This window comes from Callithrix jacchus, chromosome 7 (genome assembly GCF_049354715.1).
Source record: "Callithrix jacchus isolate 240 chromosome 7, calJac240_pri, whole genome shotgun sequence".
Taxonomy (NCBI): domain Eukaryota; kingdom Metazoa; phylum Chordata; class Mammalia; order Primates; family Cebidae; genus Callithrix; species Callithrix jacchus.
This window is the reverse complement of record NC_133508.1, coordinates 69268509-69292500: the sequence shown is the minus strand read 5'-3', so window position 1 is coordinate 69292500 and position 23992 is coordinate 69268509. Positions and strand designations below refer to the sequence as shown.

General features: G+C 48.0%; 1 protein-coding gene across 5 annotated transcripts; it reads left to right on the top strand.

The window, feature by feature from the left end:
* Positions 1–2812: 2812 nt before the first annotated feature.
* Positions 2813–23488, top strand: SYNC (syncoilin, intermediate filament protein). 5 transcript variants are annotated; one of them, XR_013519913.1, is made up of 6 exons: positions 2813–2975; positions 11433–12636; positions 19350–19602; positions 20300–20424; positions 20589–20662; positions 22991–23488. XR_013519913.1 is itself a non-coding variant. In XM_009000837.4 (5 exons), exons 1-5 carry the CDS (start codon positions 2923–2925, stop codon positions 22999–23001), a joined length of 1467 nt encoding a protein of 488 aa, XP_008999085.1. In that variant the 5' UTR covers positions 2813–2922; the 3' UTR covers positions 23002–23488. The 5 variants fall into 5 exon arrangements, 4 of the variants coding, with proteins under 4 accessions (XP_008999085.1, XP_002750626.1, XP_008999084.1 ...); XM_009000837.4 differs by lacking the exon at positions 19350–19602; XM_002750580.5 differs by lacking the exons at positions 19350–19602; positions 20589–20662.
* Positions 23489–23992: the final 504 nt, after the last annotated feature.

The following is a 23992-nucleotide window of genomic DNA, read 5'->3' as shown; positions in this document are numbered from 1 at the left end:
GCTGCCTCCACCAAGCCCTGCCCAAATTACAGATCTGTGGGTAAAATAAATGATTGTGATTGTCATTTAAAAAAAAACAAAACCAAGCAATAATTTTTTTGTTTTTTGAGATGGAGTCCTGATCTTTTACCAGGCGGGATCTCGGCTCACTGCAACCTCCGTATCCTAGGTTCAAGCAATTCTCCTGCCTCAGCCTCCTGAGTAGCTGGGATTACAAGTGTGCACCACTGTGCCCACTACTTTTTTTGTGATTTTAGTAGAGACGGGGTATCACCATGTTGGCCAGGATGGTCTCGATCTCTTGACCTCGTGATCCACCTACCTCAGCCTCCCAAAGTGCTGGGATTACAGGCATGAGCCACTGTGCCCTGCCAACAATTTTTTTTTAAGGTCCTAATATATGCCAGGACCTGTGCTGGGCTCTGGGGACACAGCAGTAAACAAGACACATATAGTCTCTGCCCTCCTGGGGCTTCTATTCTAGTGGGGGAAGCAGAAGAAGAAGGAAGGGAAAATGAGTAATATTGTTGCAGATTGATAAATGCTGTACAGAAAATAAACAGGGTGACAGGGATAAACAGTAAATGGGGTGAGGCATGGTGGCACATGCTTATAATCCCAGCACTTGGGGAGGCAGAGTCTGGAGGATCCCTTGAGGCCAGGAGTTTAAGATCGATCAGCCTGGACAACATAGTGAGACCTCCATCTCTATTAAATAAAGTTTTACAAAACAAAACAAAAAATAAGTGGGTGGACATTATGGGGAGGGGATGGGGAGAAAAGGCCTCTGTGCAATGTAAGCTGAGGCCTGAAGGAGAGTGGAAGGTGGGCTGGGAAGAGCTGGAAAGGGTGTTCTAGGCAGAAGGAGCAGCAGAAAAGGCCTAACTGGGTGTGGTGGCTCATGCCTGTAATCCCAGCACTTTGGGAGGCTGAGGCAGGGGGATCACCTGAGCCTAGGAGTTTGAGACTAGCTTAGGCAACTCAGTGAGACCCTATCTTTACAAAAAATACAGAAATTATCCAGATGTGTTGGTGTGCATCTAGTTGCAGCTACTTGGGAGGCTGAGATGGGAGGATGACCTGAGCCTGGGAGGTTGAGGTTGCAGTTAGCCATGATTGCACCACTGCACTCCTGCCTGGATGACAGAGTGAGACTCTGACTGCAAGAAACAACAGCAACAACAACAAAACAACAACAAAGGCCTGGAGGTGGGAAGTTTCTGGGACCCTGGGAATTCAGGGTTTCAGCCTAAAGAAGTGCTGAGCAGGAGGGTAGGAGGGGGCCAGAGGGCCCACTCCTGGGCTGGTGGTTGGAGGGGCAGGGCCAGCTCCTCCAAACGCCGCCACCCTTGCTGCCTGTTGCTGGGCACCAAGCAAACAGAGCCGCTGGCAGGCCTGCCTTTGCTGCCTTAGCTCCTCTCTGGCGGGCAGCAGATGTCAAATGTCCAGCAGCTTTGCCAGCCTGAGGCTTCGCCAGCCTCCTCCCCTGGAATAGTTCAGGGGTAAGTCAGAAAATGACCAGCAGCCTTAAAACTCAGCTTTTTCCCGTGCATACCTTACAAGGGTGTATTTGGCTGCCCTGGAATCTTCTACCCGCTTGCATTACATAGAGAAATGTAAATATACAGCACAGGCGACACATTCAGATGTGAGGATGAATGAACATCCAGTCACGCACAAGCACACAATCTGAGTCACACGAGGGACCATACACATGCTCCACAAACACAGTCATAACAGCCAGCCCCACACACACTCCACATGGCACCATCTCCATACATATTCACCCTGAGATCACACAATCACACATCCACATGCTCACACACAGACATGTACCCCACAATCACTGCAGAGTCACACAGGGGCACACAAGCCCACACACATTCAACACCACCTCATGCTTCCCCCACCCGCCTCGCAGGCATCCCAGCCCCTGAGGCTCATTATGGTGCTGGCATTCTTCTGCGATTGAGTCAAAGTCCCTTCCAGACAGGGCGGCTAAGTGGAAAAAAGAATCCGAAGGAAGAATGCCTGAGGCCCAGGTCTGGGAAGGGGCCCAGCAGCTTCTCTCTTGGGGAGAAAGATGTCAGTGCTGGTTTGACCCTGACACTAGTGAACTGAGGACGTGGGGGGAGCTATGTCTTGACGTTGACAGAAGAGGGCTGAGTGAGGTGACAAGTGGAGCAGGGGAGAGACCCCAGGAAGCCTCCAAGAGTGGGGCAGAAAGCAGGGTTAAATATGGACTCAGCGTGACCATAAACTCCCCAGTTCTCCCAAACCCCCGACACCCACCAGCCCCCAGGCTCCAGGCTGTCCCCAAACTCGTGGGGTGTGGCCGTGAACACTCCTCCCCGGCTGCGCCCTGCCCCGCCCTTCACGACAGCTGCTGGGGACAGCCCGGAGTGCCCACAGGGTGACTGCGCTCCTTCCCCCCGTGGGTGGGGATCGGAGAGTATCTAGCGGCTCTGGACACCCACCAACACTCGCGGGCGAGGGGTGCTGGGTCCCTCTGAGCAGCCCGCCCAACCCTGTCCCTACCCTCCCAGGCTGGAACAGGAAGGTCTCCCTGGGGCTGCAGAGCCCCTTCTCCCCTCCTCTTCTGTGGGACCCCATGAAAGGAAGGGTGGGGAGACGGTTCTGGAAGACCACGGGTTGGGAGGTTTGGAGAGGGCGCGCCAGGCCCCTGTCCCCACCCCCGCCCCAGGCTGGTCCGGGAGGGGCGGCCTCTCCCCGCCCTCCGGGCCGCGCGGCCTCTCCCTCCTCCCCCGGCAGGAGCCCTGGCCAAGTGGGCGCGCCCGACTCGGGGCCGGCCGGGATCCGGTGTCGGCTGCAGCTGGCAGTGCGGCGGGCGCGGGCGCCGGAGCGAAGGGCCCGCGGGCCCGGCTATTAATAACGCTGCCGCCAGCCCGAGGTCGCGCAGCCATGGCCAGCCCGGAGCCCCGGCGCGGCGGGGACGGCGCCGCCCAGGCCGCGAGGTAGGACCCTGCCCGGCTCGCGTCGCCGCCCCCCTGGGGAGGGGATGCTGGACGGGTTCCCTTCCCCCGCCCTCGGGCGTCTTTCGCCTGCCTGGGGGTAGTGGTCCAGCCGGGGTGGGGCACTGGAGCCGCCTCGTGAGGGGACATCCGCGAGTCTGGCCGGTCCGGGGTTCCGGCACCTCCGTTTGTCTGTGGCTTTTTGTAATACCCCTCCCGCTCCCGGGGCTGCATGAGCATTAACCCTTCCAGGCGAGTGGGCATCCACCACTCCAGTGCCATTTGGCCCATGGCAGCCAAAGACACTTCTCGCTTGCCTTCATTCCTCCCTGCAAATGTCAGCTGGAGTCGGAGGCCTCCCCTGCTGAAATGGCTGTGTGGAAGCCACTTGGTGCAAGGCTGGGCATCTGCCAGCTTGAAATTAAGACTCTGTCAGAGCTTGTTCTCTCTGGTCTGGCCTGGGATGGGTGGGGGAAGGGTCATGGGCCCTCCCCACTATCCATGCTGGCAGCCCACGGCTTAGTAAGGGAAGGGACCTGTGGCTGAGGGATTTGGGGTGAGTGGCAAGTATTCCTGTCCCAGGTCATACTGTGGCTCTGGGACTTCACAGTGTACCAAGAGGTGAGGATGCAAATACACATATCCTGACACCCCTTCACTGTCACACGGGGGCACAAAACAGCAGTCTTACACACACATACTCGCCTGTACTGCTGTCCACGCCTATGGCTACACAGTCAGACACACGGACTCTTGCCTGCACAATGTTACACACATTCCCAGCCACATCCCTGAACAGGAATGGAGAGCTCTGCGGGTCCTCTGGGGACAGGGCCCAAGGAAGCCTGAGGGTCCCCAGCTAAGCTGGCTTCCTCTCCCCTGAGCCTCCTGTCATCTGCTTCTTTCCCTTCTCTCTCTCTCTCTGTTTAAGAGAAGTGGCTGTGTGAGGACAGCACCAGCAGAGGCCTGGCACCATGGGTGGGTGGCAGAGGCAACACGATGTGTGCTCACAGTACAGCTTGGAGGTCAGGAGGCCTGGGTTCTACTTCCAGCTTTGCCACTCGACCTTGGGCAGATTTCCTCCTTGGAGTTCACCCAGTTTCTGCCTGTCTGCCTTTACTGAGCCCCACCCTAGGATAGAAAGGAGAATAAGAACTCTGCTTGTCCTTAGGAAACTCACTATCAGGGAGACAGACACATGCACTTTTGTAACTGGAGCAGTAAGTGTGAAGATGTGCTGCTGAGAACACAGATGGGGTTGTCTGGGAGATGCCTTATGGAACAGATGAAATCTGAGCAGGGCTTAAAGGATGAGTAGAAATTTGTTAGGTAGGTGGGGCGTGGTGGCTCATGCCTGTAATCCCAGCACTTTGGGAGGCTGAGGCAGGCAGGTCACCTGAGGTGGGGAGTTCAAGACCAGCCTGATCAGTAAGGTGAAACCCGTCTTTAAAAAAACAAAAATTAGAAATTTGTTAGGTAGGGAGGGATAACATGGGGAGAAATGCCAGATATAGGTGATGGGGAGGAAGGCAGCAAACCACATTACCATATAGGTACCTATGCAACAATCTTGCATGTTCTTCACATGTACCCCAAAACCTAAAACGCAATAAAAATATATAAATATATATATAAAATTTGTTAGGTAGAAGTATATTGTGAGACCCGAGCACAGTGGCTCATGCCTGTAATCCCAGCATTTTGGAAGGCTGAGATGGGCGGATCACCCAACGCCAGGAGTTCAAGACCAGCCTGGCCAACATGGCAAAACCCTGGCTCTACTAAAAATACAAAAAATTAGCTGGGCTTAGTGGTGTGTGCCTGTAATACCAGCTACTTGGGAGGCTGAGGCAAGAGAATTGCTTGAGCCCAACAGGCGGAGGCTGCAGAGAGCTAAGATCACGCCATTGCACTCCAGCCTGGGCCACAAGAGTGAAACTCTGGCTCAAAAAAAAAAAAAAAGGGTCTGGGTACAGTGGCTCACACCTGTAATCCCAACACTTTGGGAGGCCAAGGCAGGTGGATCGCAAGGTTGGGAGATCGAGACCATCCCACTAGCTAACATGGTAAAACCCCGTCTCTAAAAAAAACAAAAAAAGGATATTGTAACTGCTGCATGCCAGGCTCTATTATATGTGCTGTAGTTACCTCTTTTGGACCTCACACCTATCCTAGGAGGATAGTAAATACCGCAGGCCTTCCCCAGCCTTTGCCACTTATAAGAGTTGCTGAGGCCGAGTGCAGTGGCTCACGCCTATAATTCCAACATTTTGGGAGGCCGAGATTGGGCAGATCACGAGGTCACGAGTTCCAGACCAGCCTGGCCAACATAGTGAAATCCTATCTCTACTAAAAATACAAAAATTAGCCAGGCATGGTGGCAGGCGCCTGTAGTCCCAGCTACTCAGGAGGCCAAGGCAGGAGAATAGCTTGAACCCCGGAGGCAGAGGTTTCGGCGAGCTGAGATTGAGTCATTGTACTCCAGCCTGGGCAACAAGAGTGAAACTGTCTTAAAAGAAAAAAAAAAGAGTTGTAGAAACTTGTGTGAGGTTTTTGGTTGCTATTGTTTTGTTTTTTCAGATGGAGTCTCGCTTTGTTGTCAGGCTGGAATACAGTGGCACAATCTCGGCTCACTGCAACCTCCATCTCCAGGTTAAACTATTCTCCTGCCTCAGCCTCCTAAGTAGCTGGGACTACAGGCATATGCCACCATGCCCATCTAATTTTTTGTACTTTTAGTGGAGACGGAGTTTCACCATGTTGACCAGGATGGTCTTGATTTCCTGACCTTCTGATCCACTCACCTCGGCCTCCCAAAGTGCTGGGATGACAGGCGTGAGCCACCGCACCTGGCCGTGAGTTCTTTATCTGTGCATTGGCTTCTTCATCTATAAAATGGGGATAATAGATGAAGATTCTTTTTTTTTTTTTTGAGACGGAGTTTCTCTGTTTTTACCCAGACTGGAGTGCAATGGCACGATCTCGGATCACCGCAAACACCGTCTCCTGGGTTCAAGCAATTCTCCTGCCTCAGCCTCCCAAGTAGCTGGGACTACAGGCACACACCACCATGCCCAGCTAATTTGTTGTATTTTTAGTAGAGATGGGGTTTCACCTTGTTGACCAGGATGGTCTCGATCTCTTGACCTCATGATCCACCCGTCTCGGCCTCCCAAAGTGCTGGGATTATAGGCGTGAGCCACTGCACCCAGCCACTTTTTTTTTGTTTTTAAGAGAGTCTTGCTCTTGTTGCTCAGGCTGGCATACAATGACGCGATCTTGGCTTACTGCAGCCTCTGCTTCCCTAGTTCAAGTGATTCTCCTGCCTCAGCCTCTCCAGTAGCTGGGATTACAGGCCCCCACCACCATGCCCATCTAATTTTTTGTATTTTTAGTAGCGATGGGGGTTTCACAATGTTGTCCAGGCTGGTCTTGAACTCCTGACCTCAGGTGATCCACCTGCCTTGGCCTCCCAAAGTGCTGGGATTACAGGTGTGAGCCACCATACCCGGCCAATAGATGAGGATTCTATAAATGAGGTTGATGTAAAATGCCTAGAATAATCTTGAACATAGTGAAGTCATTCCAAGGTGGGTGGCTCGGCAGGAGAATGACGCAAGGGCCGTGTGCTTGGAAAGCAGGGACCATTGAGTATCACAGTAGGTTTGGCTCTAGGAGCTCTGCCTTTCCAGGTAGAACAGGGTTGTTTTTTAGTTAGGCGGTTTTTGAGAAGCTGCATTTCTCAGCTGGACACTGTGGGCTAAGAGTAGGAGGTGTAAAAAGTTAATGCATGCTTCGGGATGTCAAGCATTGGGTGAGTTGCAGAAAGAATGTGAGATGAGGCTAAAAAAGGCATGTTTGGGCCACATCTTTAAGGACCTTGGAACTATGCCTAGCAGTTTGGGTATGTTTTGGTGAAGTGGAACAATAGTTCACTCTGTGTTGTACCAAGTTAACTGTGGTGGTGTAGAGAATAGATTGGGGTGAGGAGAGGAGGAAGTCCTGTTAGAAAACCAGGATAAAAGTGCCAGTGAGACCTGATGACTTGGAGTAGGGCCCGGATAGTGGGATGCAGAGAGAGGGATGGAGACTGTAGTCTTTCTGAGATAGCTAGGTCACTTCTTGGTTGGGTGCATTGGCTCATGCCTATAATCCCCAGCACTTGGGGAGGCCGAGGCGGGTGGATCACAAGCTCAGGAGATTGAGACCATCCTGGCCAACATGGTGAAACTCTGTCTCTGCTAAAAATACAAAAATAAGCTGGGCATGGTGCCGTGTGCCTGCAGTCTCAGTTACTAAGGAGGCTGAGGCAGGAGAATCGCTTGAACTGGGAGGCGGAGGTTGCAGTGGGCTGATATCATGCCACTGAACCCAGCCTCGGCGATAAAGCGAGACTCCTCTCAAAAAAAAAGAAAAAGAAAAGAAAAAAGAAATGTCCCTCTTAATGAACTGGCTATATAGGGGAGGGAAAGAGCTGTCCGAAGATTTCTTGTCTATGGCTGGATGCAGTGGCTCATGCCTTATAATTCCAGCACTTTGGGAGGTCTAGGTGGGAGGATCGCTTGAGCTCAGGAGTTTGAGACCTGCCTTAGTAATATGGTAAGACTTCATCTCTATAAAAAGTTACAAAATCAGTGGGTATGGTGGTGCGTGCCTGTAGGCCTGGCTTCTCAGGAGGCTGAGGGAGGAGGATTGCTTCAGCCAGGGAGGTTGAGGCTGCAGTGAGCTATGATCACGCCACTGTACTCAGGCCTGGGTGACAGAGGGAGACTCCATCTCAAACAAAACAGAAACAGGTAAGATCAAAGCCATTTGCATTTGAGGGGCAAAACAGCAAGAGAGCACTCCCCAGGGGAACTGACTGAGCTGGCAGCTGAGTCAAAGAACTCACATGTTGGAACGACAGAATCTGAATTCAAGAGCCTTTGACAGACTAGAAGGGTGAACCAGTTCTTTTTTATTTTTGAGTCACAGTCTCGCACTGTAGCTTGGGCTGGAGTGCAATGGTCTGATCTTGGCTCACTGCAACCTCCGCTTCCTGGGTTCAAGTCATTCTCCTGCAGAAGCCTCCCAAGTAGCTGGGATTACAGGTGCCCGCCACCCCAGGCCCAACTAATTTTTTGGTCAAAGTCAGCACTTGTCAAGAGTATGTTATATAGCTGGGCACAGTGATTCACACCTATAATCCCAGCACTTTGGGAGGCTGAGGCAGGAGAATCGCTTGAGCCCAGAAATTCAAGACCATCCTGAGCAACATGGTGAAACCAAGATCGTGCTATTGCACTCTAGCCTGGGCAACAAGAGTAAAGCTCTATCTGAAAAAACAACAACAACAAAGAAAAAAAAGAAAAAAAAATAAATAAATAAAAGGCTGGGTTTGGTGGCTCACGCCTGTAATCCAAACACTTTGGAGGCCAAGGCGGCGGATCACCTGAGGTCGAGAGTTCAAGACCAGCCTGACCAACATGGTGAAACCCCGTCTTTAAAAAAATAAATGAATAATAAAATAAAATAAAATAAAAAACAAAACCAGCTTATCTTTGTTACTCTATACATGGCCAGGTTTCCAGCGCCCTCTTCATTTATGTGATATCTTTGTGACATAAATGACAGCGTTTAGACTGTCACTGTCTTGAGGATGGTTTTCTAAAATTTACCTTTATTCTTAAGTTCCCCAAGAGCTTGAAATTGGGGATGTGTAGGTGGGACGGCTCACTTCTATTGATAATCCCAGCACTTTAGGAGGCCAAGACAGGTGGATCACCTGAGGTCAGTAGTTCAAGACCAGCCTGGCCAACATGGGGAAGGCCTGAGGTATTTACCATCCTCCTAGGACAGGTGTGAGGTCCAAAAGAGGTAACTATAGCACATATAATAGAGCCTGGCATGCAGCAGTTACAATATCACTGTGTTTCCCAGGCTGGTCTTGAACTCCTGACCTTGTTAGAACTGGCCCACCCACGGATCACTGCAACCTCCGCTTCCTGGGTTCAAGGGATTCTCCTGCCTCAGTCTCCTGAGTAGCTGGGATTATAGGCATGTGCCACTATGCCCAGCTAATCTTTTTTTTTTATTTTTTTGAGACAGTCTCACTCTGTCGCCAGGCTGGAGTGCAGTGGCACAATCTTGGCTCTCTGCAACCTCTGACTCTCTGTCTGGTTCAAGTGATTCTCCTGCCTTAGCCTTCTGAGTAGCTGGGATTACGGGCACGCACTACCACGCCCAGCTAATTTTTGTATTTTTAGTAGAGACGAGGTTTCACCATGTTGGCCAGGATGGTCTCGAACTCCTGACATTGTGATCCACCCTCCTTGGCCTCCCAAAGTGCTGGGATTACAGGTGTGAGCCACCACACCCAGCCAATCTTTTAATTTTTTTAGTAGAGACAGGGTTTCTCCATGTTGGTCAGGCTGGTCTTGAACTCCCGACCTCAGGTGATCCACCTGCCTCGGCCTCCCAAAGCGCTGGGATTACAAGTGTGAGCCACTGCGCCCAACCATTTTGTTTTGTTTTGTTTTGTTTTGTTTGCCCTGCCTCCCCCCCAATTTTTTTTTTTTTTTTTTTTTTTTTTTTTTTTTTTTTTTTTTTTTTAGAGATAGAGTCTCTGTTGCCCAGGCTGGAGTGCAGAATGGTGCAATCATAGCTCACCTCAGCCTCGACCTCCCAGGCTCAGGTGATTCTCCCACCACAGCCTCCCGAGTATCTGGGACTACAGGTGTGCGTTATCATGCCCAGCTAATTTTTGTGTTTTTTTTTTTTTTGGAGATGGGGTTTTGCCATGTTGCCTAGGCTGGCCTCAAACTCCTGGATTCAAGAGGTCTTGGCCTCCTAAAGTACTGGGATTACAGACATGAGCCACTGCACTTGACCATGGTTATTTTTTAAGTGTTTAGAGAACTTACATGGCAAAGAAGGTAGAAATATCTGATCCTAGAAGAAAGAATCAGGTAAATCCAGTGGCTAAAAGTTATAAGGAAGGGCTGGGTGTGATGGCTCATGCCTGTGATCCCAACACTTTTGGGAGACTGAAGAGGGCAGATCACAGCAGATCAGAAGTTCAAGACAAGCATGGCCAACATGGTGAAACCTTGTCTCTACTAAAAGTACAAAAATTAGCAGGATGTGGTGGTACATGCCTGTAGTCCCAGCTACTTGGGAGGCAGAGGCTGAAATGGCACCACTGCACTCCAACCTGGGGGACAGAGGGAAACTCTATCTTAAAGGAAAAAAAAAGTTGCAAGGAAGGTTTTACCTCAACATTATAATTTTACTATAACTGGGCCAGGTGCAGTGACTCATGTCTGCAATCCGAGCACTTTGGGAGGCCAGGTGGGTGACCTGAGGTCAGGAGTTTGAGGCCAGCCTGGCCAATATGGGAAAATGCCATCTCTACTAAAAATACAAAAATTAGCTGCGCATGGTGGCACATGTTTGTAATCCTAGCTCCTCTGGAGGCTGAGGCAAGAGAATTGCTTAAACCCGGGAGGTGGAGGTTGCAGTGAGCCGAGATTGTGCCACTGCACCCCAGTCTGGGCGACACAGTAGCATTCCATCCCCCGAACAACAAAAAAAAGTTTTTCTTTTTTTGAGATGGAGTTTCACTGTTGTTTCCCAGACTGGAGTACAATGGCACGATCTCGTCTCACCGCAACCTCTACCTTCTGGGTTCAAGCAATTCTCCTGCCTCAGCCTCCTGAGTAGCTGGGACTACAGGCGCGCACCACCATGCCCAGCTAATTTTTTTTTTTTTTTGAGATGGAGTTTCGCATGTTACCCAGGCTGGAGTGCAATGGCACGATCTCGGCTCACTGCAACCTCCACCTCCTGGGATCAGGCAATTCTCCTGCCTCAGCCTCCCGAGTAGCTGGGATTACAGGCACACGCCACCATGCCCAGCTAAGTTTTTTTTTTTGTATTTTTAGTAGAGATGGGGTTTCACCATGTTGACCAGGATGGTCTCGATCTCTTCACCTCGTGATCCACCTGCCTCAGCCTCCCAAAGTGCTGGGATTACAGGCGTGAGCCAGCGCGCCCAGCCAATTTTTGTATTTTTAGTAGAGATGGGGTTTCACCTTGTTGACCAGGATGGTCTCGATCTCTTGACCTCGTGACCCACCCGCCTCGGCCTCTCAAAGTGCTGGGATTATAGGCGTGAGCCACCGCGCCCGACCCAAAAAATTTTTTTATTATAACTGTGGAGCAAACAGTGGTGCCTCAGGTTATCTTGAGTCCTTGGAGCTGCATAAGCAGAGAACACATGGTGATGTTGCTAAGATGCTGGCTGGGGATCTACACAGTGGTTAGGTGTGTGGAGGGGAGGATTGACAGAGTGGAGGGAGCAGACAAGTGGCTGCTGACATCTAAGACCCTGAGGTAGTCTAGGCCCATGGCTGCTGGCTCCAGGCTTGCACCATCCTGGGATTGTGGCTGCCCTTTCACTTCCAATCATTTCTTTTGCAGGAAAACAAGAGCAGAGCCCAATTCTCTTCAACAGAACCCTGAATCCCTAAATGAGGCAGAGGCCTTGAACCCAGAAGTTACTCTATCTTCAGAGGGGACCTTAAACCTAGAAGACATTCTCTACCTGGAGGACACAGGTGACCTTGATGAGACACTCTATGTGCAAGAGAATGAGAAGCCAGAGGAGGCCCTGTATATTGAGGAGGCCATGCAGCCAGATAAGGCTCTGTATGTGGAGGAGCCTGGGAATCCAGAGACAGTGTGTGTGGAGGAAACCCTGGAGCCAGATGGGATACAGTTTGTGGAGGGGCCCATGGAGCCAGGAAGGCCCACAAGCCCAGAGCAGGTTGTTTGTGAGGGAGAAACGGTCACAAGGGTGGAGAAATCTAACCCTGAAGAGAGCCTCAGAGGCGAACTGAGCCCCAGTCTGGAGGAGGAGGAGCTGAGCCCCAGTCTGGAGGAGGAGAACCTGAGCATAGAGGACCTGGAATTGCTAGAGGGGCGTTTCCAGCAGTGTGTCCAAGCTGTGGCCCAGCTGGAAGAGGAGAGGGATCAGCTCATCCATGAGCTTGTGTTGCTCCGGGAACCAGCCCTGCAGGAGGTACAGCAAGTCCATCAGGACATCCTGGCTGCCTACAAGCTCCACGCCCAAGCAGAGCTGGAGAGAGATGGGCTAAGGGAGGAGATCCGGCTGGTCAAGCAGAAACTGTTCAAGGTGACAAAGGAATGTGTGGCCTACCAATACCAGCTGGAGTGCCGCCAGCAGGACGTGGCTCAGTTTGCCGATTTCCGGGAAGCACTGACTACAAGGGCTGCCCAGCTCTCAGAGGAACTGGCACAGCTCCGGGATGCCTATCAGAAGCACAAGGAGCAGTTGCAGCAACAACTAGAGGCCCCTCCAAGCCAGAGAGATGGGCACTTTCTCCAGGAGAGCCGGCGACTCTCTACCCAGTTTGAAAATCTCATGGCAGAGAGCCGCCAGGGCCTGGAGGAGGAGTACGAGCCTCAGCTCCTGCGGCTCCTAGAGAGGAAAGAAGCTGGGACCAAAGCTCTGCAGAAAACCCAGTGTGAGATTCAGGAGATGAAGGAGGCTCTGAGACCCCTACAAGCAGAGGCCTGGCAGCTCCGACTGCAAAACAGGAACCTAGAGGACCAGATTGCACTTGTGAGGCAAAAACGAGATGAAGAGGTGCAGCAGTACAGGGTAGGCCCACTGGGCATGAAAGGAACTGAGGTCTTTTAACTTGGAGAAAGGGTGGCCAGAATCCAAGGTCTTTGGGGCTGAAGGATACTGTCACATGTAGAAAGAAAAACTTGTTATTTGGCACCATTCATTTTTTCTTTTTTTTTTTTTTTTTTAATTGAGACAGGGTTTCACCATGTTGGCCAGGTTGGTCTCGATCTCCTGACCTTGTGATCCACCTGCCTTGGCCTCCCAAAGTGCTGGGATTACAGGCATGAGCCACGGCGCCTTGCCAAGGGGCCATTTTTTTTTTTTTTTTGAGATGGAGTTTCGCTCTTGTTACCCAGGCTGGAGTCCAATGGCGCGATCTCGGCTCACCGCAACCTCCGCCTCCTGGGTTCAGGCAATTCTCCTGCCTCAGCCTCCTGAGGAGCTGGGATTACAGGCACGCGCCACCATGCCCAGCTAATTTTTTGTATTTTTAGTAGAGACAGGGTTTCACCATGTTGGCCAGGTTGGTCTCGATCTCCTGACCTTGTGATCCACCTGCCTTGGCATCCCAAAGTGCTGGGATTACAGGCGTGAGCCACCGCGCCTAGTCTCTTTTTTCTTTTTTTATATATATTTTTTAAAGATGGGGTTTCACCATGATGGCCAGGCTGGTCTTGAACTGACATCAGGTGATCCACCCACCTCGGCCTCCCAAATGCTAGGATTACAGGCGTGAGCCACCACACCCGAGCAAGAGATGGGGCTTCACCATGTTGGCCAGGCTGGTCTTGAACTACTGACCTTAGGTGATCTGCCCGCCTCAGCATCCCAAAGTGCTGGGATTACAGGTGTCAGCCACCGCGCCTGGCCCAATTTTTGTATTTTTAAGTAGAGATCGGGTTTCATCATGTTGGTTAGGCTGGTCTTGAACCCCTGACCTCGTGATCTGCCTGCCTCAGCATCTCAAAGTGCTAGGATTACAGGTGTGAGCCACCATGCCTGGCTGGGGCCACTCAATTCTTTTCTCCATTCTTCATTCATTCAGGCCCATGCTAGGGACAAAAAGTTATCTGTGCTGTTTTTTGTGACAGGGTCTTGCTGTCACTTATGCTGGTGCAGTGACATTATCACAGCTCACTGCAGCCTTGACCTCCCAGGTTCAAGCAATCCTCCTACCTCAGCCTCTTGAGTAGCTGGGACCACAATCATGAACCACCATGCCCAGCTAATTTTTTCTTTTTTGAGACAGGTGCAATCTTGGTGGGCTCACTGCAGCCTCAAACTCCTGGGCTCAAGCGATCCTCCTGTCTCAGCCCCCCAAGCAGCTGGGACTACAAGTGTGTGACACCACGCCTGGCTAATTTTTTGTAGAGGCAGGGTTTCACCATGTGGCCCAGGCTGGGCTTGAACTCCTGAACTCAAGCTATCAACCTGCCTTGGCCTCTTGAAGAGCTGGGATTTATAGGTGTGTGCCACCGCAGTTGGCCAATTTTTGTATTTTTTGTAGACAGGGTTTTGCCATGTTGCCCAAGCTGGTCTTGAAATCCTGGACTCAAGTACTTTTAATGGCAAAAGCTGCAATTAATTTTGTAGCAACCTTAATAGAACAGTCTCATCTTCATTTTCCTTTTATGTGCATTTGTCCCCACCTCTCTTGCATTCAAGTTATTTCTGATTAAGTGTGAGCGAGTTCTAATCCCTTTTTAGAACAGAGTGGGATATAAATACTAAGTGAATAAACAATTACGTAGTCCCTCCTAGACTGTGAGCTTTCAGAAGGTAGGGAATACATTTTATTTATCGTTGTATTACTCTCTGCAACTCATGGCTCAGAGCACATTTCAGTAAAGTGCTGCTGGGCACTAATGAGAAGACTATAGTGTGGTGCTCTAAGCAATATTTTAATCTTTTGAAACTCATTCCATTAGATAAACTGAGAAATCTATGTCCCAGAGATTTTGATATGCCCTTAAAGGAACAAGTTTCCTTGTTGAAATGGCTGCATTGACTTCACTGAATATTTTGTCAAGCTTTCTGTAGTCTGTATTATGAAACCCTGTGGTCCAGGTGTGGTGGCTCACGCCTATAATCCCAACACTTTGGGAGGCCAGGGTGGCCAGAGCACGAAGTCAGGAGCTTGAGACCACCCTGGACATGGTGAAACCCCATCTCTACTAAAAATACAAAAAAACTAGCTGGGCATGGTGGCAAGTTCCTGTAGTCCCAGCTACTTAGGAGACTGAGGCAGGAAAATCGCTTGAAACTGGGAGGCAGAGGTTGCAGTGAGCTGAGATCATGAACTCCAGCTCGGTGACAGGGCAAGACTCCTGTCTCAAAAACAAACAAAAACTAGGCCAGGCATGGTGGCTCACACTTGTAATCCCAGCACTTTGGGTGGCTGAGGAGGGCAGGTCATGAGGTCCGTTCAAGACCGGCCCGGCCAACACAGTGAAACCCCGAGGAGGCTGCTGTTAGCTGTGATCACACCTCTGAACTCCAGCCCAGGCAACAGAGAGACCCTGTCTCAAAAAAAAAGAAATTGTGTGTGTTGGGTGGGAGGGAGAATACTGTCCTCAAAGAGTTTGTACTCCAGAAGTAAGGAAACAGACAAAATTAATTTATTTCATAAAATCTAAGCACTGTTGATTTTAACGTGCATCCTGATCTGAGATGTTAAAATATCACAGTCTTGGAATCAATGAAACATGAATGTGGTAAGCACTGTAACAGCTGTAGTGATGAGGCACTATCCTGATTAAAACAGGCATGACTACCCAAACCTGGGCAAACGAGGAGACATTTCATACATCAATAGCTAGAATATATTTCAAGTTCTTTACACAAAATATTCCTTTAGGGCCAGGTGTGGTGGCTCATGCTTGTAATCCCAGCACTTTGGGAGGCTGATGCAGACAGAAAACCTGAGGTTGGGAGTTTGAGACCAGCCTGACCAACATGGTGAAACTAAAAATACAAAACTTAGCCAGACATAGTGGCACCTGTAATCCCAGCTACTCAGGAGGCTGAGGCAGGAGAATCGCTTGAACCTGGGAGGCAGAGGTTGCAGTGAGCCAAAGTTGTGCCACTGCACTCCAGCCTGAGCAACAGAGTGAGACTCCATCTCAAAAAATAATTCCTTTAGTCCTTACATCTCTATGAGTTAGTGAAAAGCCGTCTGAAAAATGAGAAAAAGAGGTAAGGCAGAGCAGTGATTTGCCCAGAGTTAGGAAGCTTGAGAGTGATGGAGCGAGGATGTAACTCCTGAGCAATCTAGTTTATGCCCATACTCAGGCTCTAGGGGATGCTGGAGCTGAGCATTAAGAATGAATTCACGCTGAGCGCAGCTCACTCCTGTAATCCCAGCATTTTGGGAGACTGAGGCAGGGGTATCACCTGAGGTCAGGCGTTCTAGACTAGCCTTACCTATATGGTGAAACCCTGTCTCTACTAAAAATAAAAAAATTAGGCTGCCTATAGTCCCCGCTACTTGGAAGGCTGATACAGAATTGCCTGAACCTGGGAGGCAGAGGTTGCAATGAGCTGAGATGGCACCACTACACTCTAGCCTGGGCAACAAAGCAAGACTCCATCTCAAAAAAAAAAAGGCTGGGCGCGGTGGCTCACGCCTGTAATCCCAGCACTTTGGGAGGCCGAGGCAGGTGGATCAGGAGGTCAAGAGACCAAGACCATCCTGGTCAACATGGTGAAACCCCGTCTCTACTAAAAATACAAAAAATTAGCTGGGCATGGTGGTGCGTGCCTGTAATCCCAGCTACTCAGGAGGCTGAGGCAGGAGAATTGCCTGAACCCAGGAGGCAGAGGTTGCGGTGAGCCAAGATCGCGCCATTGCACTCCAGCCTGGGTAACAAGAGCGAAACTCCGTCTCAAAAAAAAAAAAAATTACTGGGCAGGCAAGGGAGAGGTCTTCCAGGCAGAGGGAACAGCTCATACAAAAGCATGGAAACACAAAAAAACGTTTTGGGAAGTGAGCTTACTGTGGCAAAATAAGGAATTTAAGAACTAGATCCAGCTGGACTAAACAGTTTTATGTATTCTTTAGACCAGTAGTTTCCAAAAAAGGTTTTCTCTAAAGCCATAGCCCTTCTCCCCCAGAGAATTTAATGTAGAATGCCAATATATAAAACAGGTAAAAGTGGAGTTCTCTAACTCAAAAGTATCAAGGACACTCCAATTTGGCCAGCTCTTGGGGTTTCACAAAAAAGTCTGAGAACCACTATAGAGCCTATTACCTTGAGTATGAGCTCTAAGCCAATGGCAAGTCCTGGCTCTATCATTTGAGTTGGAAACTTCGGACAAATTACTTAAGCTCTGTGGCTCAGCACCCTCACATGTAACATGAGATTAATAACATAAGCCTAATACTACACTACTACAGTATTATTAATGGACTAGACTTCTCTTTTAACTTACTCATTTTTTTTTTTGAGACAGTCTTGCACTGTCACCCAGGCTGTAGTGCAGCAGCTTGATCTCGGCTCACTGCAACTTCCGACTCCTGGGTTCAAGCAATTCTACTGCCTCAGCCTCCTGAGTAGCTGGGACTACAGGTGTGTGCCACCATGCCCAGCTAATTTTTTTGTAGTTTATAGAGATGGGGTTTTACCATGTTGACCATGATGGTCTTGATCTCCTGACCTCATGATCTGCCCGCTTTGGCCTCCTAAAGTGTTGGGATTACAGGCGTGAGCCACCAAACCTGGCCTTCTTACTCATCCTTTAAACCCAAGTAACACCTGATATCCTTAGTGTGCGACAGATAACCTCCTGTTTTCCACAGCACCTGTTATTTCATACTATTGCTATAGTAGTTCCCTCTTTCCTGAGTTGGGGAATGTATCCTTTCTCTGTCTTTGCCCTAGGTAGAAAATTAAAATTGGGAATGCTGTAAATGCAAATGCTGGGGCTACTGTAGACAGACATGTACTGGCCCTTGAGAAATGAGTAATATGTAGGTAGAAGACAGCAGAGAACAAGGGTCTGTCTAGGTGAAAGTGGCAGGAACACAGGCACAGAGATCTGCGTTGGTCAGGCTACAGTAGTGCTAATATCACTGCAAGCCACAGATGTCATTTTAAATGTTCTGGTAGGTCTATTAAAAAAAAAAGGTTAAATTAACTTTAATGCATTTTATTTAGTCCAGCACATATATTTAAACATATAATCAGTACCAAATATTGAGGTATTTCACATTCTTTTTGTGTGTGCTGTCTTAGAAATAAATCTGCTGTGTATTTTACATTTACATCACACCTCAATTCAGACTAGTCATATGTGAAAGGACTAATATGACTAGTGGCTTCAGTACTAGTTCAGGGCTAGATAAAAATGTTCATATGGAAGAAAAACGGAGGTTCAAGTTGGATGTAGGAGTCAAACTAGAGAGGGGTCTGAATGCCACTAAAGTGGAAAGCCTTTGAAGGATTTTGAATTGATTGGAAAGTTAATCTAGTAGTTAACACAGGATTAAGAGAGATCCTCCTCAATGCCACTGTAGCAATCTTGCCTTCATTTCAGTGAGGCTGTGCCACTGCCATAGCTTATCTCTGGTGGTGCTGACTGCTTTTCCAAGCAAGTACTTTCGTGCCTTATCAACAGGTCTGGTAGGTAGTGAGGACTGGGAAATCAAAACAGCAGTATGCAGATGCTTCCCTCTTCAGATGACACACTCTTAGGCATGGCTGGGTACTAAAAAAGGTCCTTTGACAATGTTGGTGAAAGCCGAGATTCAGCCAGAGTATCAAACAGTGCAGATTGATGTATCACAGGTACAATGTCAAATATGACTCAAGAGGACAAATTATCTAGATCCTTCTAATACTAGCATGCACCCCAACTGGATTCCTTTGTATTCTTCAAAATCTGTTAGTCATTGTCCCTTTAAAAGATACCAACTCCCTCCTGCTTCCTTAAGGATCCATGCCAGCTAGCAGGTAAACCAGAGACTGACTTGCAGACATCTTCCTTACTTTATTCCTCAGGTATACATCCTAGGCAGGGATTTCTTTTTTTTGAGATGGAAGTCTCCCTCTGTTGCCAGGTTGCAGTGCAGTGGTGTGATTTCAGCTCACTGCAACTTCTGCCACCCAATATCAAGTTCTCCTGCCTCACCCTCCCAAGTAGCTAGAACTATAGGCACACCCCAACACGCCCAACTAATTTTTATATTTTTAGTTAAGACAGTTTCACCATGTTGGCCAGAATGGCCTCAATCTCTTGACCTCGTGATCCACCCACCTCAGCCTCCCAAAGTGCTGGGATTACAGGCATGAGCCACCGTGCCTGGTCAGGCAGGGACAACTTACAGAATGCATCCCAGCCTGGTTTTGGAAGAATGAGAAAGTTATCTGAGGGCTATGAAGGGCCTCCTGTGCATTGCATCTTCATCTTCCAACTTACAACTACTAAACAAATTCAGTCTTTCTGTGTAATGAAAAAAGGATGAGCCAGGTGCAGTGGCTCCCGCCTGTAATCCCAGCACTTTGGGAGGTGGGAGGAGTCCTTGAGCCCAAGAACAAGACTAGCCTGGGCAACGTGGCAAGACCCTGTCTCTATAAAAGAAATTAAAATATGCAGGAAATTAACACAGGACAGCCAACACCCTCACTAAAGCATCAATTTGCATATGAAGTTAAGTACTAAATAGAAATTATCTGACTTTAAGGAACTTTGGAAACAAAAACTTTTTCCTTAAGCCAATTATTTTCTATTTTTTTTTCCCTCAGATTTGGTCTTGTTGCCCAGGCTGAGTGCAATGGCTATCCTGGCTCACTGCAACCTCCACCATCCAGGTTCAAGCAATTCTCGTGCCTCCTAGCCTCCTGAGTAGCTGGGATTACAGGCCCCCACCACCATACCCAGCTAATGTTTTGTATTTTTAGTAGAGATGGGGGTTTCACAATGTTGGCCAGACTGGTCTTGAACTCCTGACCTCGGGTGATCCACCTGCCTTGGCCTCCCAAAGTGGTGGGATTACAGGTGAGAGCCCCAGCGCCTAGCAAGCCCATTATTTTCTAAACAGACTTCCACTAGTTGTGTAACTTTCCTAGAATTCTAGCCAATATTTAATAATTGTTGCCACAGACTTATTTTTAGAGATGGGGTTTCACCACGTTGGCCAGGATGGTCTCGATCTCTTGACCTTGTGATCCGCCCACCTCGGCCTCCCAAAGTGTTGGGATTACAGGTGTGAGCCACTGCGCCCGGCAGACTTTATAATTTCAACTTTAGTATTTATTGAAAACTACCAATTATCATGCTCACCTCATCACCACATAGAAAAACAAACAAAAGAACCCCTACCAATTATCTTAACAAAAAGAAACTTGCACATGGAGGTGTATGAAACTCTCAACTAACTTAATGACCAAAATCCTCCTCAATGACAAGACTGTAATACTAAAAAGTCCCTCTGAGTGCCTGATCACCCTCTCAGAATTGTTAAGCAAGCTGTGGCTAACATACAAGATTCCTTTTATGTCACCATTTTCAAAAGCATTGTCACTTTTTTCTAAGACACCTCTTTGAACCTGTTTTGGAACCAATCATATAAATGCCAGCCTCTATACTACTGTGAAGATTAAACAATGAACAAAAGTGTTTTATAAATAAGAGTGGACAGTATCAGGTTTTTATTGTTTCATTCATTAGAAATGTTCTTGGCCATCTCATGCAGGAACAGCTGGAGGAAATGGAAGAACGCCAGAAGCAGTTAAGAAGTGGGGTGCAACTCCAGCAACAGAAAAACAAAGAGATGGAGCAGCTAAGGCTCAGTCTTGCTGAAGAGCTCTCTACTTATAAGTCAGTTTCTGCTGCTACACAAATCTCATTCAACACTGGCTGAGGGGATGGTGGGGAGGGCTTAGGGGAAATTTTAGAGTCAAAAACAAAAAATGGATTTGGGAAATCATTTTAAAATTGTGCTTATCCACAAACACATGGAAAATGGCTCTCTTTTATTAAAGGGCTATGCTACCCAAGAACCTGGAACAGGATGCTCCCACTTCTCAGGCAGGTGGAATGGAGACAAAGTCTCAAGGTGATCCTTCTGGAGAGAAGAGTGGTGTTCGCATTGTTATCGCTTTCCTAGCTTAACAATACTAATTAATGCCTAAAAAAAAAAAAAAACCAGGCCTGGCACCGTGGCTCACACCTATAATCCCAGCACCTGGGGGGGCCCGAGGTGGGTGGATCACCTGAGGTCAGGAGTTTGAGACCAGCCTGGCCAACATGGCAAAACCTCATCTCCACTAAAAATAAAAAAATTAACCTTGGGAGGCAGAGACAGGAGAATGGCTTGAACCAGGAGGCGGAGGCTGCAGTGAGTCAAGATCGTGTCACTGCATTCCAGCCTGATTGAGTGAGACTGTTTCAAAAACAACAAACAAAAAACCCCAAGTGTGTGCCTAATTACAAGGGGATAACCCATACCTCCAAAATACCTGGGTCAGGCATTCAAAAATTCGTTTGGAATGTTTCAGTTTCTAGTAGGACTCAAAATATGCCTTATTATCACCAGGAATTCTGTGGCATCTAGGCTTTGGGCATACTTTCCTAACCCTACCCTACCCACCTGCTATTTTCAGCTTCCTTACAATAGCAGGCAGTTGTGTTATCAAAAACAATCAACATATCTATCCATTAATTTCCTTATGTAATATTCAAATGCTGTGGTTTTGGGTGGAAGCAGAGATGTTCATATTACACAGATTGACTTTTAGACACTGACAAAACTGGAAGGCATCTTTCTGACCAATCACCTATTGAGGATCCCTCCTGGAATATTTTACTGTTATGTTCTCATAAAAAGTCCCAGAGTCCCTGAAACTAATAAAAGAAAGTCTGTATCGAGATACACACTATACAGATGCCTGTAAATTTTATCTAATTTACATCAAATTCGTAAGCAACTATTTTAATTGTTGCTCTAACGTTCTAGGATTTTCTTTTTAAATTTCTTTTTATTTAGTAGAAATGGGTGGTCTTGCTATGCTGCCCAGGCAGGAGTAGTGGCACAATCTAGGCTCACTGCAATTACCCTTCCCAGGTTCAAGTGGTATTCCTGCCTCTGCCTAAGTAGCTGGGATTACATGTGCACACCACCACACTCAGCTAATTTTTTTGTATTTTTAGACAGGGTTTCACCATGTTGGCCAGGCTGGTCTCCACTTCTTAGCCTCAAGTAATCTGCCCGCCGTGGCCTCCCAGAATGCTGGGATTACAGGCATAAGCTACCATACCAGGCCTTGAGAATTTTCTTATACTGTGTTTTTCTTTCTTTCTTCCCTCCCTCCCTCCTTCCTTTCGTTTTTTTTTTTTTTTTTTTTTTTTTTTTTTGAGGAGTCTCACTCTTGTTGCCCAGGCTGGAGTGTAGTAGTGTGATCTCGGCTCACTATGACCTCTGCCTCCGGGGTTCAAGCAATTATGCCTCAGCCTCCAAAGTAGCTGGGACTACAAGCATGTGCCACCACATCCAGTTAATTTTTTATTTTTGGTAGAGATGGAGTTTTCACCACATTGGCCAGGGTGTTCTTGAACTCCTGACCTCAGGTGATCCGCCCACCTCAGCCTCCCAAAATGCTGGGATTACAGGCGTGAGTCACTGAGCATAGCCTATACTGTGTTTTTTTTTTTTTGAGACAGGGTTTTGCTCTTGTTACCCAGGCTGGAGTACAATGGCGCGATCTCAGCTCACCGCAACCTCCGCCTCCTGGGTTCAGGCAATTCTCCTGCCTCAGCCTCCCAAGTAGCTGGGATTACAGGCATGCACCACCACGCCCAGCTTATTTTGTATTTTTAGTAGAGACAGGGTTTCTCCATGTTGGTCAGGTTAGTGTCAAGCTTCCAACCTCAGGTGATCCACCCTCCTCCGCCTCCCAAAGTGCTGGGATTACAGGTGTGAGCCACCGCGCCCGGCACCTATACTGTGTTTTAATCCAACATATGACTGACACTATGCTTAATGTTTGGGAAATTAAAACCTTGCAACTGAAGACAATGATCTGCTAAATGCATTTGTGTGGATCAGATTAAAAGTACAATCTGGAAAAGACAATGCCTAATCCAAAGAACCAAAATTACAGGATTTCAGGCGTTGTAACAATACTTGTAAGAAGTTAACCTAGCAGAGAAAACGTGTAACTATCCCATCCATCACCATCACATAGGTTACCATTCATTCTATTTCATAAATAAGAGGCATCCAAATATTTGCTAGGGGAGTCATTCCTGATCATCCAAAAATCACACAGTAACAATCTCCTCAACAAAGCCTGCACTAACTAAACTTCAGATGTTATAAACTTTCTACTGTATTATTTTAACTTGCAGAAAGTATAAACTTACTCTTTTTGTTTCAACCTTACAGGGGCTGTTTAGAAACCTATGGCCAAATCTGTAACCCAGAAACACCAAAACACTTTTTAGAAGATCACTAAGTACCCTCTGGACGTACTCTTCCAAACAGACAAGAAACTTGGCAAGCAATCATCCTGTGAAAGTTGCAAATACTGGCTGACCTGCTTAAAAAGATTCTGGAGTTGGCCAGAGGCAGAACACCAGTCAACTCTTCGCTGGACTCTATTTCATCTGCTGTTGGTACTGATCTCAGTGCATCAAGGAAAGGAAAAATAAGCCTCCCATCTTCCAGCAGCAATCCTCACATACATATGTGCTGAGTAAAGATCAATATATGGATGCATCTTGGAGTATTTTAAAGAATGTTTATGTTGACCCAAACCAAAAACATTGAGGGGCACATGTGGAGTCAAAAAGATAGCCAATTTCCATTGCACATGGGTTTACAATTTGCATTCTTTTGTGCCATTGAGTGTGAGAAATTAAATGAATACTTTTACAAAGTTTACTTTTTGTTAAAGGACATGTTGACTCAAATAGCTAAAATTATGTCAAGGTGGCCAAATGTGGTGGCTCACACCTGTAATCCCAGCACTTTGGGAGGCGGAGGAGGGTGGATCACCTGAGGTTGGAAGCTTGACACTAACCTGACCAACATGGAGAAACCCTGTCTCTACTAAAAATACAAAATAAGCTGGGCGTGGTGGTGCATGCCTGTAATCCCAGCTACTTGGGAGGATGAGGCAGGAGAATTGCTTGAACCTGGAAGGTAGAGGTTGCGGTGAGCCGAGATCATGCCATTAAACTCCAGCCTGGGGAGGAGCAAAACTCTGTCTCAAAAAAAAAAAAAAAAAAAAAAAAAAAAATTGTGTCAGGGTAATTTTCACTATACTCTGAAACAACTAGACTTGAAGGAAAGAAAGCAATCGAGATTTGAACCTAATGGTTAAGGCTATTCAGATTTTCCCAAAGATCTTACCTCATGAAAGTGGTTTTGGGTCAGAATGATCTG

Bases quoted from the DNA above. Each gene is read 5' to 3' on its own strand.
- SYNC (XM_009000836.5), top strand. From the start codon at position 2,923: ATGGCCAGCCCGGAGCCCCGGCGCGGCGGGGACGGCGCCGCCCAGGCC. The intron at 2,976-11,432 runs GTAGGACCCTGC...TTTCTTTTGCAG, and splicing joins GGCGCCGCCCAGGCCGCGAG to GAAAACAAGAGCAGAGCCCA. The intron at 20,425-20,588 runs GTCAGTTTCTGC...CTTTTATTAAAG, and splicing joins GAAGAGCTCTCTACTTATAA to GGCTATGCTACCCAAGAACC.